The sequence below is a fragment of the Castor canadensis genome, chromosome 11, assembly GCF_047511655.1.
Source record: "Castor canadensis chromosome 11, mCasCan1.hap1v2, whole genome shotgun sequence".
Classification (NCBI taxonomy): Eukaryota; Metazoa; Chordata; class Mammalia; order Rodentia; family Castoridae; genus Castor; species Castor canadensis.
In genome coordinates this window covers 116,678,135-116,692,992 of record NC_133396.1, presented here as the reverse complement: position 1 = coordinate 116,692,992, position 14,858 = coordinate 116,678,135, and the positions used below count along the sequence as shown (strand labels likewise).

The 14,858-nt window shown below is 35.3% G+C and overlaps 1 protein-coding gene across 10 annotated transcripts in view; it reads right to left on the bottom strand.

Moving 5' to 3' along the window:
• The window catches only part of Gpatch2 (G-patch domain containing 2), a 243,775-nt gene that overhangs the window by 99,230 nt on the left and 129,687 nt on the right, over positions 1-14,858 (bottom strand). For 4 of the 10 annotated variants that reach the window (XR_012438976.1, XM_074048296.1, XM_074048295.1 and 1 more), the window contains one exon: positions 10,852-10,922. Coding sequence is in view for 4 of the 10 variants with exons in the window: in XM_074048296.1 (XP_073904397.1) it covers positions 10,852-10,922 (71 nt within the window). In the remaining 6 variants the exon portion in view is untranslated. The other 6 variants (XR_012438987.1, XR_012438979.1, XR_012438978.1 and 3 more) reach the window with 5 other exon arrangements.

The following is a 14,858-nucleotide window of genomic DNA, read 5'->3' as shown; positions in this document are numbered from 1 at the left end:
ATTTTATCTTTTATTTAAAAGTTCTGGGCTTATTCTTTTGGTTTCCAATCCTGGTGTTGGTGCTTGGTATCCACAGCTTTGTGGGGAAGGGTGCCGTCCCTCTTATCAGACAGCTTGAGGTGGAGACCACTGGAGGGTTTCTTTCTTGGCTTTCCTTTTTTCTGCTTTCCTTGGTCTTATGGACTGTCCATTACAAATGGGGGCTCTGATGTGGTCTCACCAGGCCACTGGCTTGTGAGTAGTATTTGGTTCCTTCTGTCCACAGGGAAGGTTGTAATTGGGGCCTGAGGTAACTTACTGCCAGTTTGTGCAATGTGTTCAGTGCTGTTGTTGTTTTCACCAGGCAGCAGCTGTGCTAACCTATAGAGGCAACTCTGGTCTCTTCTTTTAGTTTTTAAAGGAATCCTACACTGATTTCCATAGTGGCTGGACTAATTTATATTTCCCACACACTAGCATTTTTTGTTGTTTTTCTCATTTATTCACTTACTTATTTTTTGCCGCACTGGGGTTGAACTTAGTGCCTCACACTTGCTAGGCAGATGCTCTGCCATGTGAGCCACTCCAGCAGCCTTTTGTTTGTCTTGATTATAAGAAGCTGTTATTTTTTGAAATATGAAGTTTTCATATTTCAGTTGAAATAATATGATAAATGGGGATGGGAGTTGGTGGGAATATAAATGAAACAAACTTGTCTACACACTGATACTTATCTAAGTCAGGGATACATTGAATTTATATTTTTCTCTGTACTTTTGCACATAATGAATTTTTTGATGATACAATATTAAAGACTGCTTTTACCACCCTGATAATCCAAGTGAAAGATCAACTTTTGGCCCATAAGACCACCAGTATAAAATCATTTCGGGCTTAGTGAAATAGTTTTAGGTGAACAAATTTGAAATTCAATTAAGTTATCCATGAAGTCTAAGTCATCTAGTCTGTGTACACCCCTGCACTGTAACCTGCTGTAAAAATATTATGAAAATCTTTATCTGAGGTTTATTGTCCTTAGAAAGGATAATGCATAGTTTTTATTCCATCTTTCTAATTAGTAATTTAAGCATATGTTCAGCATTTAACTTTAAATGTTTGCCTTTTCCCCAAGCTCGAAGACAGCTGTCCAAGATTTGAATGCCAGAAAACATTTAAATATCAACATCTGTTGAATTATGTTAATTTCATGTAATATAATTGGCAGGAGATGGAATTGATCAGAAGTATATGAAATAAACAAAGGTAAATTCCCACCAATGTCTTGATATACATCCAAAGTCACTAAGGAACGAAAAAAAGAATATTTACCTCTAAAGAGAAAAGGAAAAAGAAAAGTACTGCTTAAAATGAAATTAGTTATTTTAAAAACGTAATTGTCACTCTGTGAAATAATATCTTGCTATTTTTAAATTGATCTTATAATTGAAAGGAAGGAGAAATTGGCTAAAGTAGTGACAGTGAAATGTTTAACATTTGACTATTTTATACATTAGTAAGTGAAATATTCTAAGTATATTTATTAATTCCTGTTATATTATGAGCAGTAAATATTTAGAGTTGATTTGGTTTCAGTTCTATGTAAATAAAAATGGTATTTTAAAATTGACAGTATTTTAATTGTGGCAGATGAATTTAGGAGGTTTATTCTGGGAGTTTTAAGTGACAAATTATCAAGTAGCAGCTGTTGTTTATTGTTTTGCTGATTTACGTATTAATTTTTACAGTGATTCTCTTATTAATAAATTAGACTGCTTGTTTGTTTTGGGAAGTATTCTGGCAAACACACATTGGATTAACAGATCCCCAAATGCCCCCATAATGAAGTTATAACCCAAGCTGCAGTAGTGGTACAAGCTGTTGTGAGATGGCCCTGCAGGTGTACCTTAATCGTTTCCTAGGAGAACCATCTCTGGGAGTTAAAGGTTAGTTCTGTGTCTGTGCCCATTTAATCACACGACCAATTTGGACAGTGCCAACTGTAAAACACACTTCTGTCCTTAAGGAAATGGGCTTCAGGACACAAATTAATTTTAGCTAAGGGTCACTGGAACAGTTTACATGAACTATTTTCTATCATCAGCGACCATGGCCAAATTCATCTGCAATCCTACAGGTGAGAGACTGTGCATCCGTGTAGTCATTGGAAAATACCTAGGTCATCTGCCAGAAAAAGAGAGGATGCGAGTAACCAGAGTCTCACTAAGGAATAGTTGACTTTACCATTTTGTTCATCACACACTGGTTACATTCTATATTTCTAAATGGTTAAATTCCTTTTTTTTCTTTGTGGGTTCCTCATGTTAAACTGGAAATCATTATCTCAAAATTCAAATTGGCTGATAGCTAATTTATTTAGTATAATCACAACTTAAAATAATCGCCTAAAGTCATTAATTTTAAAATCTTGGCAAGAAAGAATTATCAGGATGCCAAAAGGACAGAAGGCATGAGAACTGGCAATTTGAGGATAGTGTGGTTTTATAAAACACAATAACTTGATCATATAGTGTAAAATGAATGAATTAAATCCCTTAAAAACCATTTTACGTTGTATATGTGGGAAGTTTCCAATTACTCTAAGTATCTCTACACCTACAAGTTACTCAAATGTTCTTTCTAATTAGAATACACATATAATTAAATGTATTCCAATTAAACACATATGGAATGCATATATTCTAGTTCAAGGGAATATATGAATATTTTCTATTATTCCATTCATGTATCCATAAGAATGAGTCAAAAGAATTTAAAAGATGCTTTTCTATCTGAGGGGCTGAGTAGATTTATTTGTAATGAAATCTAATATTAGTTTTAAGTTTGGAAAGGAAAAATTTATAAAGTACTACAGAATAATAAAGTTAGTATTTAAAACTGGTTTTAAGGAATTATTTTGGTCATACAAGGTATAAAATATGAAGTGATAGAACTTATTTTAAAATACGGTGTTGAATGATTAAAGCTTTAATATGACGAGAGGGTTTGCTTTAAAATCCTAAATTTACTAAGATAGGCTAGGTAGCATCTCATTTTACATAATTAAAATAAAGCACCTTTTACTTTAACTGATCTATTTTCTTTGAAAAGCAACATTAAACAAACATAGCCCAGGCCATTATGCAGTACTCTAATGAACAGATATCCTCTTCTAATTTATTAACAGCTGCTCAAAAATGTAGTAATTAATAGTTTCATTTGTTTTTGGCAAACCTGCAAACTGACAAATAGTTTTGTATTTGTAGCAAATTAGGTCTCCCATACAAACAACAAATGACAGCATGGGGAAGACCAAGCAAACCAAATTCTTGAACATCTTTGGATCTTTAGAAGATCAACTAAAGAGCAGCTGTAATTCTATCTGTTACATCTGCAACAAAACACAGCGATCTGTATCATCATATGGAAGTGAAGGTGTGCTCTGTATTTATGCAAACAGGAGTGCTCTTTTTATCTTGACGGAAAAAGGTTGACATGAATGCACGTGGTGATATGTATGTGTGCGTGTATTTGCACAGCGACGTGATGGGATTTGCTCTGCTTCTCAGATTAAATCTATTGTCATTTTGTTTACATTTTATGACATTGTTTTTAAAACTACTAAACAGGCAAGATGACAGCAACATAAGAAATTAGAGCACACGCTACCCAAGGATTAGCAAATCATTTTACGCTAAGTAGACAAAAAATATCATGCTTTTAGGAACTGAGTGAAAAATGAATTACCAAACGCACATGTCTAAATTAAATTATGAAAATTAGGAAGAATTTAATAATATCAGCAACAGAAATGCATTCACTTGATTTCAAATTATATGACTGACTAGTAGATGATTTTTCCTGTGTGCTCTAAAGGTAAATGACAAATCATACAAGTAAGAAAGCAAGGCAAATCTCCACCCCACCCAGAAGAGATTCTAGATCCAAAAGCAGAGGCATTGATATGATCTAAATAATTAAATAGAGATGCCACAAACTATCAAGTTTGTTGCATGGATTTTTTTACAGTAATGAAGACTAATCATCAGAGAAAAATGTGTCAAAAGAGTAAGATCTTTTCAAGAATAACACAACTTAGCATCAGGCATTATTTAATGCACATTTCAAGCTTTCTTTGAATTTGGGGAAGTGACATTTAACTTTCTGGTGTTAACCAAAGGTTTCTGACATGAGAAACAATGTGAGATTATTTAATTGTGCTTCTAAATGAGGTGATGGCAGAGGGAAAGATATTTCTAATTTTGAGAAGCAACCTCTCCAGTCATTTAAATGCTGACATATCAAAAAGTAGAAAAAATATTGGTATTTGCAGGACATTTCTTCAGCAGGCTTGGACCAACCCAGATCTCTCCCTACTGTGGTTTAGATATAAAATGTCCCTAAAAGGCTCAAGCATTGAATGAAGGCTTAGTCTCCAGTTGGTCCTGAAGGTGCTAACCTGATCAATGGATCCAATGATGCATTTATAGCTGAATTGGCTATCAGGAGGTAGGGCCTAGTTGGAGAAGGTGCCTTTGAAGGGTATATAGGGTGTACTTTATCCACAGCTCCTCCCTCTCTCTGCTTCCCAGCTGCCATGAGGGAGTAGCTCTGCTCTGTCACAGATGTTCTGTCACAATACAAGCAAACGGAATTGGGGCCACGTGAGCATGGACTAAAACCTCTGAGATGCTAAGCCAAAACAAATCTCTCCTCTGTTAGGTTGATTTATTGCAGATATTTTGTCACAGTATTAGAAAACTGACTAACATACCCCCGTTGTCATCTGTAGCTCTTAAAAATATCTGTAGAATGTGCTGAGAGAATGCAACCTCCTGAGATGGGGCAGGAGTAGTTAGAATAGTCTAGACTCTATTCTGTCTTCTGCTAGAAATGATATTCTTCAATGCTTTAGTCTAGTGGGTCACATCACCCCTGCAATATATAACTTGGGGTTGATGCTTTTCTGGATCCCTCAGCTGTGATACAAGTATAGCATGTGAAGTATAGACTCCATATTCTCCAGGCAGCTTTCCTGGGGGTGAGCTCAAAATGTATCCTAGAACTCTCTTGTCTCTTGCTGTCTGCTGGTAAGTAATAAACCTGCTTCATATAGCTTGCTGCATGTGAGGATTTTCTGTTTGACTGGGCACACATAAGATGGTAACCAGTACACAGTGAACCTGCGCCACAGATATCAAGTCTACAATTTAAGAGAAAAAGATATAGGTTGAAAAATAAATCTAGGCTGGCTGTGGTGGTACACTGGTAGCTGTAATCCTAGCTACCAGTGAGGTGGAGGTTGGAAGACTGTGACTAAGGCCTGCTTCAGACAAAAAAATGAGACCCTACCTGAAAAATTAAAGGGTTGGTGGGGTGGTGGTGCTTCAACTTGTAAAGTGCTTGCTAGGCCCTGAGTTCAAATGCCAGAACCACCATCACCAAACAAAAAACCTACATGTCATCAGTATTTCTAAAAAAGTAATTAGGTGTATTGTCCCAAGGTTTAGTTGTGCTTTCACTTCAGCTAGCTGATTGCATCCAACAATCATTCAAAATTCATGCTTGTTAATTACTAAATTTTGATAGTGACAGGTAATAGGTAGGTAGTTTTAAAAGTAACTAAATATCCTTTTATAGATTTATGCATGGAAATAATTCTATTTTTTTCTTGAGTTTTTATGTGTATTCTCAAAGTTGTAAGGTATGTACAAATGACCAAATGGCATGAACAAACTGTGATACTCTTTAAATATTGGATGAAAAATAACATGCAATAAAACTAAGATGAAGCTTGATGGTAGGAAAATGGACAGAGAACATGAACAAATGGAAAGATGACTGGAAAATAAAATCCTATAAAAAAGCTGAACACAGTGGCACCTGTGTTCCCCACCTACTGGGGAGGGGATGAGTCAAGAAGGATCACTCCTGTCTAGGTGTTTGGGACCAGCCTGGGTAACACAGTGAGACTCTGACTTAAAAAAAAAAAATCAAAGTAACAAACAGTCCCCATCGTCCCAAAACCTCCCAGAGGTTCTATCATCCTAATCACACAGAACTATCAGATGTAAATAATAAACAAGATATAAGCAATGTGGAAGAGAAATAAGTCAGGAAACATGTTAACTATAAGCACTAAAATGCAAAACGTTGGGAAAACACATCAAAGGAATACATGAAGATAATACTATGAGGAAAATTTTTCACACCATAAACTATCAGAATACATTTCCTTTACGATAAGAGACATTTCAGGAAAAAAAAATGAAGCAATAAATTAAAAGATAGATGATAAGACTTTCTGGAATCAATTAAGATTAAATTATACATATGCTAACAGCCAGTGTATTTCTTTCTCCAAAGTTTGATTATAGAACCTTATGTGAAGAATGAGAATGTGACTCATTTACAATAAATGTAACAACTAAAATAGTGTATTACCATTTTATTAGTAACTCCTGGAGTATGATGGAAGGACATATTGTGATGAGCAGCTGATGGCAACTGAAGCCAGGAGGAGACATGTGAAACATGAAAGGCAAGTTAAGAAACACACAGAAACCTTGTCTTCTGTGAAGACGCAGAAGTACAGGATACCTTGAAGAGCTACAGCCCACTATTGATGAAGCAAGCTTCCTGATAGAAGTGACTGAAATTATTAAAATAGGTTGTATTTAAAGGAGATCTCAATAGTTGTCTCTTTTATGTTGCTTGACATGGAACAGTCATACAGATGCGAGAGAGTTCCCTATATACTCCTTATCCATGCAAAGAGACCAGATGATTATTAAAGTGGGTATGGCCAAAAAGGGAGAAAGGGAATAAAACGGACACCCAGAAAACCACTACTAAAATGAACTATAGTTAGTTGCATTGGTAAATATCTCCCTCTGTAGGCAGATCGTGAAAATTCCCCTGAGGAGCTGAGCATGAGATGTACTAAAATCTAGAGGTTAAAGCTGTAATGGCACAGCCCTATTTTTGTTCAGGGATCTTGCGAGGAATGTCCTCTGTAAGAGCACGCTACAGTAACATTCTTCAAAATCTCAGTTGTGAGTCAGTAACAGCAGACCACCTGTGCATTTATCTTTTCTTACTTGCTTGGTCTATTTGGGGAGTAAATGATCCTACAATTTATTGATTTAATGCACTACAGTTCTCTTCTTCAACCTTTCTTTGTTTTTCCATAAGCTGAAAAAAGGAAGTACAGTCACTCATCCGAAAGGGTTAAGAAAAGTCAAGATAGTATTAAAAATACTCAGAAAGAAATGGATTTCAAGAGAGGAATATAAAATAATGCATACAAATAAGGTAAAGAATTTTCATATTGTATTTAGTAAAATTTATAAAAAAAATTAAACTTGAGTCTTTCATTCCTTATGTTGATTTTACCTTCTCAAAACACATTTACTAAACAAGACAAAGAGGATATATGAAAAAGAGTGTTCAAAAAACAAGAAGAGATTTTGGGGCCAGGGAAAGTTGCATGCACCTGTAATCCCAGCATTTGGGAGGTTCAGGCAGAAGGAGCTCGAGTTTGAGGTCGGTCTGAGCTGCATAGTAACCCTATCTCAAAAAAAAAAAAAAATCTTGGAAATGAAGAGTATAAGAGAATTTTTTCAGTCAGTTAAACATGTGGGATATAACATTGAGACACTGCCCAGGAATCTTCTAAGAAGATGATTATATGTGTATGTATAAAACTTATACATATATAAAGTTAAAAAAGAGGATTATTTAAGGATGCTGCAACAACCAAATAAAAGAACAGAGAAAATGGCAACTACTGAAAAGTGAAAGACAATGGAGTAAAAGCATCAAAATCCTGAGGCAGATTTCAATTCTCAGCTAAATCAGTCAATGTGAGACAATACAGACATTTTCAGACATACAAAATCCTATAAATATAATGACACTTGTTGTCTTTTTCAGAAAGCTCAAGAGAGATAACACCATGAGATCAGGGAAGAAGAACCTCACAGAGGGGGTGAAGGAAATCCTCAGGATGCCAGTGAAGAGTGATTGTGAGACATTAGATGTTCAGGAGGTTCAGAGTAGACCTGACAATGGAGGGCTCAAGAGGAATGCCCTCCATTCCAGACAAAAAACTGGAAGGAGTTACACTTCTGGGAAGAGGTCGTTGATGAGTTAGGGAGAAGCATGTAGGAAAAAAAAGAAATGAAAAACAAAACAATGATCTCTACAACTGAAAGTTACACACATGTGAATAATGTCTACATGCATATGACCATAATAAATATTTACTTGGAACGGGAGAGAGAAAATCAGATATGAGTGTGGGGAGGGTCACAGCAAGATATCAACATGTAATATTAAACTACAAACTCCAAGAAGCAGTAATATAAGCATATAACACTAGAAACACAGAGGACCCTTAGCTGTGAGCAGGACTGGTGTCTGGAGGCAGGGCAAAGAGGCCAGTGTGGCAGGTGCAGGAAAATGAGTTAAAGTGGGAAGAGATGAAGTTCGGGAGGAAGCAAGCAGCCCAGGGCCAGATCACACTGGGCCATGTAGGCTAGGATAAGACTTTAGCTTGTACTTGGAATGAAATAGAAAAAGAAGAATTGATTAATTTTAACAGCTTTGGCAGCTTCATTATTAGCTTAGCAGTTGACATAAATTGCACATATGTAAAGTATACAATTTGATGTTTTGACATACACATGTGTGAAATCACCACCATAATCAAGAAAATGAAGACTGTTAGTCAGACGTTTCCTCATGTCCCTTTGCAATCCTTTCTTCCTGTGCCTCCCCAGCCTCTACCCTCTGCCCCAACAATGGTGGATCTATTTTTTGTCCCAGTACATTAGCTTGTATTTCCTACAGTTTTATGTAAATGTGTTAAATGTATCAATATTCATTACTTTTTAATCATGAGTTATATTCTGCTCTATGAATATAGCACACGTTGTTTTTGTTTTTGAACTTGAGAAGGATATTTAGAACATACATGTTTTCTTTTATGGAAAGAAGAAAAAAGAGAAGGAGGAAAAGAGGGAAGGACATAGAGACAGGACAGAGAGGTGGAGGCAATGATGGCTCTCTCAAATATCTGGTTCTTAAATGTATTATTTTTCTTGCTTCAAGTTGTCACTATCGTCAACCATCTCTCTTGGTTGACATGTATTTATATGTTTGACTCACATGTACTAACATTTCAGCGTCTTTGGAAATTGTAACCCAACAGACTGCTTTTTCTCTTCAAATGTCTTATTATCTTGGCCTGTGTGAGTTCCTGTTCTTTTGTAAGGAAACACCAGTCATCTGTGTCAGCCTCAAGCAGTTTAGCCACTGGGGTTGTATGCCTAAGAGTGGAGAAGCTCTGATACCAGAAACCACTGTCATCACACCCACCCACCCATGAAATAACTCTTGGTCAGAGAGATATCCTTTCTTCGAATTTTCAAAGAGAGGCGGTAATGTATTTCTCCAACTCTGAAGCTTGGAGGGCCATAACAAAGACAGATTAATTTGTCACCCACTTACATCAAGCTTTCTAAGCTCCTGTAGACATAGCCTTGTGGCTACCAGAATTTATTCCTGAAGATACTTGGACCAGAGGTCCAAATCTTTCTGTGTGGCGCAGTTACTATCTGTCCCAAAGCAAGTGTACAAGTCCTGAGATTCCCTATTTTACTCTGATTTAGCTAGGCTGGGTTGCCTCCTGTGTAAGGTCAAAGCTACCTCACCCTATGTATACAAATTTAAAACAGCCTCCTTTAATATTATACCACATTCTGCTTTATTTTTTCAGATGCATGTTCCATTTAGTAATTATCTCTTCATCAATCATTCTTTTAATTTGTAACAATTATGTATGTTTTTCACTCTAATTTTAACAACAATTTGCTGCCTGTCCATTTTATTTCCATGATCATTTTATCCATAATTATTTGATAATCTATAGGGGAAAACCTAATACTTGTTTGTGTTGAAATCACTGATGATGGATTATCTCGTTTTATGTTTGGCAAGTTTTGATTGTCTAAAGTAGGTATGTCATATAGGATTTGTATTTGCTTCTGCAGATTCTAGTAACTTTTCATTTGGGATCCATTGTACAACACGGTATGTTTTAGACACACTACCTGCTAGCAAGGATAAACTCAGTGGCCAGCAGACCAGCACTGGGAAATATGGATGCAGTGATGGTTGCTGAGGTCAGGTGTCTTATCTTGTTAAGAATGAAATAAGTAGAAATCTCAGAGTAGTAGTTCTGATCAATATTCAGGCAAGAAGGATATAGCGATTTTCATCTAAACAAAAATTAAGTCTTGGAAAACACCACATGCAAAATTAAAAAATACACTGTTGAAAGCAAACTGTGGAAAAATCATTTGTACTGAACAAAATAAAATGAAACAAAACAAAAACACTGACTTAGTAACATGAAATGAAAAAGGATCCTAGAATCACTTTTTAAAAAAGGCACTATTTCCTTCTCAATCTCTACTCCTGTATATGTTATTAGAATTAACATACAAATTCCTCTTAAGTTCTAAGTACCATTTAAATTTCAAGGAAAAGATTATTAACTCCATTTTCTTAACATTAAAAAGATAAAATGACTATTCTAAACGCAGAACTAAAATTCACTGGTGATGGAAGACAGAAATTTTTTTTAAATTCACCCTTTATTTTTCATCACCTTTAAATGAAATGGTATCTTTGTTTTCATTACTAGTAATCCTGAAATAGATTCTGATAAACAAGACAAAATATTTGAAGCCAGTTTTTTAGAACTAAAGGCAACCCAAACTACAACTCACCACATTCCTTATTAGCATAAGAAAAAAAAAACAGTACATGATTTAATGGTGAGAATGAAAAGTGATTCTGAAGGCTTACCTGCTGGCTGTTTTCACAGAACAGTTTTTCTTGTGTCCTCTTTCAGCTCGGGTATCTCTCAGAAGCTGATGCTATACAAAGTGTTAAGACAAAGTTGTAAAAACAAAAATATTGTCATTATATTATTTTGCAAGGAAGACAATATTCTTCCTATTCAAGGGGATTCTAATTTGTTCACTTACATTACTTCTTTCTCTATTAGTTTCTCTTAAAGATCTTGCTATGTCTCTGTTGCAAAATGTCACTAAATGTTGGATTAAATTCCAAGCTGGCAATCCCGTCCCTGAGAGCAAAATGACTGCTCTCTCAGACAGTTAATGAAAAGCCTGGGCTGGAAGTCTAGAACTCAATTCTGTTCCTGGTTCTCTGGAATAGCCCTGTTGAAGTAATACAACCTCTCTATCCCTGCATTCACTCTGATGTTTTGAGGCCATGTTACCTATATGAAAGAGCGATATAATTTTCTCTGTACTTACTGGCCTACCATAGTAAGGAAAGACACTTAATACATTCTTCTTCAATAAAAAGATTGGCTTGGAATAAACTCAGAAAAAATATATATTTGTTTCCTGAAAATGTCTTACCATCCACTTCCCTTCTCACTTAATTTTACCCTGTCAAGAAAAAAAAGTCAATACTCTCCACTATGTGTTCACTCAAAGTAGCTAGTGTTATCTAAGCAGATGTTTGCTTATACAGAGACTATACTACAAAAAGTTGTATAGCATATTGGAAACTAACCCTAGTAAAAATAGGTTTTTTTTTTTTTGATGGGACTGAGGTTTGAACTCAGGGCTTCAAGCTTACAGAAGCAGGTGCTCTACTGCTTGGAGCCAAACCTCCAATCAATTTTACCCTGGTTATTTTGGAGATAGGGTTTCACAAACTATTTGTCTAGGCTGGTCTCAAACCACGCTCCTCCTGATCTTAGCCTCCCAAGTAGCTAGGATTACAGGTGTCCACCAAAAGCATCTGGCCACAAATTAAAAGTAGTAATACAAGACAGACCTGGGTTCTAATCCCAGCTGTGGTAAGAAAATGCTGAGACTTACATTCTACCATTATGGTTATGATTAATGAGCCTGATTGTCACTAGGTGTTTCCTGACCACTATCAATAACTTTTAATGAAGGATAACTGCTTTGAACCATTTATTGATATCATTTAGAATCAATTATTCATTTTAATTAGATCATCAAAAATACAGTTTGATTGTTTCTTCAGGAATGTTTTAGCATAAATAAACACATGTAATTAAGTATATCTCAAATTTCTCTTTAACTATCTACCGTTTTCTATAATTACTGTTACCATCCTAGTCCAGACCATCCTTTCTCTCATGTGTAACAGCCTTTCAAATGGCCTCCCTTCCTCCAGTGTTCCTTCCAGCTAATCTATTCTTTACATTGAAGCCAATATGAGCTTTCTAAAATTAATCTGATTTTATCTTGTACAAGGCTTTCATGGTCCTTCTTAATATGGTTATATCTGTAAACTGATATAATTTATTATGCTTCCTCCTACCTGTGACCTAACCTCCTATCTCTAAGTGATATACTGGAGCCATAATGAACTTCTAGTGTGGGGTGTGTACTGCACTTGGCTCATGACTGGCCCTTTGTGTCACTTATTCAGTTTGTCTGCATCTCTAGGGTTCAGCACTATGTTCAAAACATTTTTAGTACTCAATCAGTATTTATTGAATGAATGAATGAGTGAATGTATAAATGAGGCAATGAAATAGGGAGTGCAATCCAGCATCTGATATGTAGCTGAAGCCATATTTTATTATGACTTCTTATAGAAAATAGCAACCATTTATCTTAAGTCCATTAATCTGAAAGTGTTTCAATTTAGAAACACTTCGTACCATGAACACTGAATTGTTTTTGAAAATAAAAAAGTAATTATTTTGGCATTTCTAAGTCTAGTGGCACGTATATACATATAGACAAACCAACATTTGTGACACAGATAGCTAGAGGTAAGATGATGAAATCTCTACCTCCATCATAAAACTAATGACAATTAACTCTTCTAATTTTAAGATAAAAGATACTTGAACACTTTTCTTGAGGTTTGTGTTAAAACAGTTCAAATACAATGTCCTGAAATAAGAAAATTCTGCAGTTTAAAAAATACAACTAGAATGACCAAAATAAACATTAACTTGTACTTACTGGGTCTGGATAGTTCTGAGTCTACCACCTGAATGAAGTTAAATGAAGGCAGCATGTTCTCTGAACTTTGATGTTCTATCTACATCTAACAGACCCATATAAAAATGTCTTCTTCCTCAAATTTATGGTTTTGATGGGCACTGTATAAAAAAAGAGACAGCTATTGCAATAATGTACTGGGTTTATATAAAAAGCAATCACAAAACTGTCTCACTTTACCAATAAAATTATAAATCTGGGTACTCCTTTGCAACTTTAAAATGTAGCTTAGATAAAAAACAGACTCAGGAATTTTTTTTTTTAAATTTTGGTACTACTGGGGATTGAACTCAGGGCCTCACACTTGCTAGGTAGGCACTCTACCACTTAAGCCACTCCACTAACCCTAAAAAATATACTCAGACCTTTAGGTCATGAATCTAAAAGTTAATACATGAATGGAGATATTCTAAAGAGCAATGAGGAAAAAGTTAATCTAGGATGTGACTAGATTCCCAGTATGTTTCTTAAAAAAAGGAAATCAGATTAAGAAGTCACAGTAAGATAAATAAGAATCCTTCATCCCTGTCCTGATAAGCATAAGCAGCACACTGGATTTTAAGAAATTCTTCATTCTTCTTATTCATAATTTTTCTGTTTGCTTGAACTCCTATCAGTGTCACAAATGAGGTCACTTTTAGGGTTCTGACTCAATTATGAAATTAATTCATCTCTGATTAAAAACAGAACTTCTGAATATGGTGCGAAGTGTTTCTTACCTTCCAACTTTCAGATTGCGGGACTTAGGTCAAACGGAGATACAATTCCCTTATTAGTGACCTGCAGATGTATATTAAAAAATGACTTATATAAGAATTACATTAAAATCCATAAATGCAAACCTAAGCACACAATTTTTAAAATTGCTGAATTAAACCAGGAAGAAGTATCCCTTGTGAATAATGGTTCTTATTGTTACAGAAAGGGAATTAAGAATTTCTCTGGCTATTAATGATATTTTTACAACATTATTAAGTCTCAAGTTCCTGAAACAAAAGGAAGAAAAACAAAAGAGGACAATTCTTACTGCAAGGAACTCTTGCCTGATTTGGACAAGGCATTTAGGCTCAGGAATGTCTCTACTGGAGTCCCTTTTGGGTAACTCCTCAAATATCTGCAAAATAATTTCAAGTCTCTTCACCCTCAGCTTAAGTAATATTTAAATTATGATCTATAACTCCTTATGACACTTGTAAACTAAGTCCAAGTGCCAAACCATAATACGCTGATGGAGGCAAAGCCTCAGAAAAATACACACACACACACACACGCACACGCACACGCACACGCACACACACACACACGTGCTTCTCTTTCCTTCCTTTCATCCCTGAACTGACTTTGGCATTTCTCTTTCATGGTCCTTATAGCACTCTCTTCTATGGTTTTCTCAAGTACTTATCGACATCCTACAATTACTGATTTTCTGTTCCTGCTCAAACAATAGCCATGTTAGGGGAAAAGCTATGCTATTTTTCACAAATGTCTCCTTTTGTTGAAATGGAGAGTAATCTGGTAGATAATGATGATAGATTACTTACTTGATAAATGTGTAATAAACGTATCATCATGATGCTGAATATAAATCAAAACAGGACTAAGCACCAAAGAATAGCAAGAAAGAAAAATTGTAAGTTGGGATAAAGTAGTAAGGAGTGGTTTTTAAAAGAAGTGGAATTAATATTATCATTACTTTATGTTGGTAAGCTGGTATAGAAAAATAAAAGATGATCATGCATGATAACAGTCATTCATTCAACAATACATTGAGGATTTTATAATTTTTTT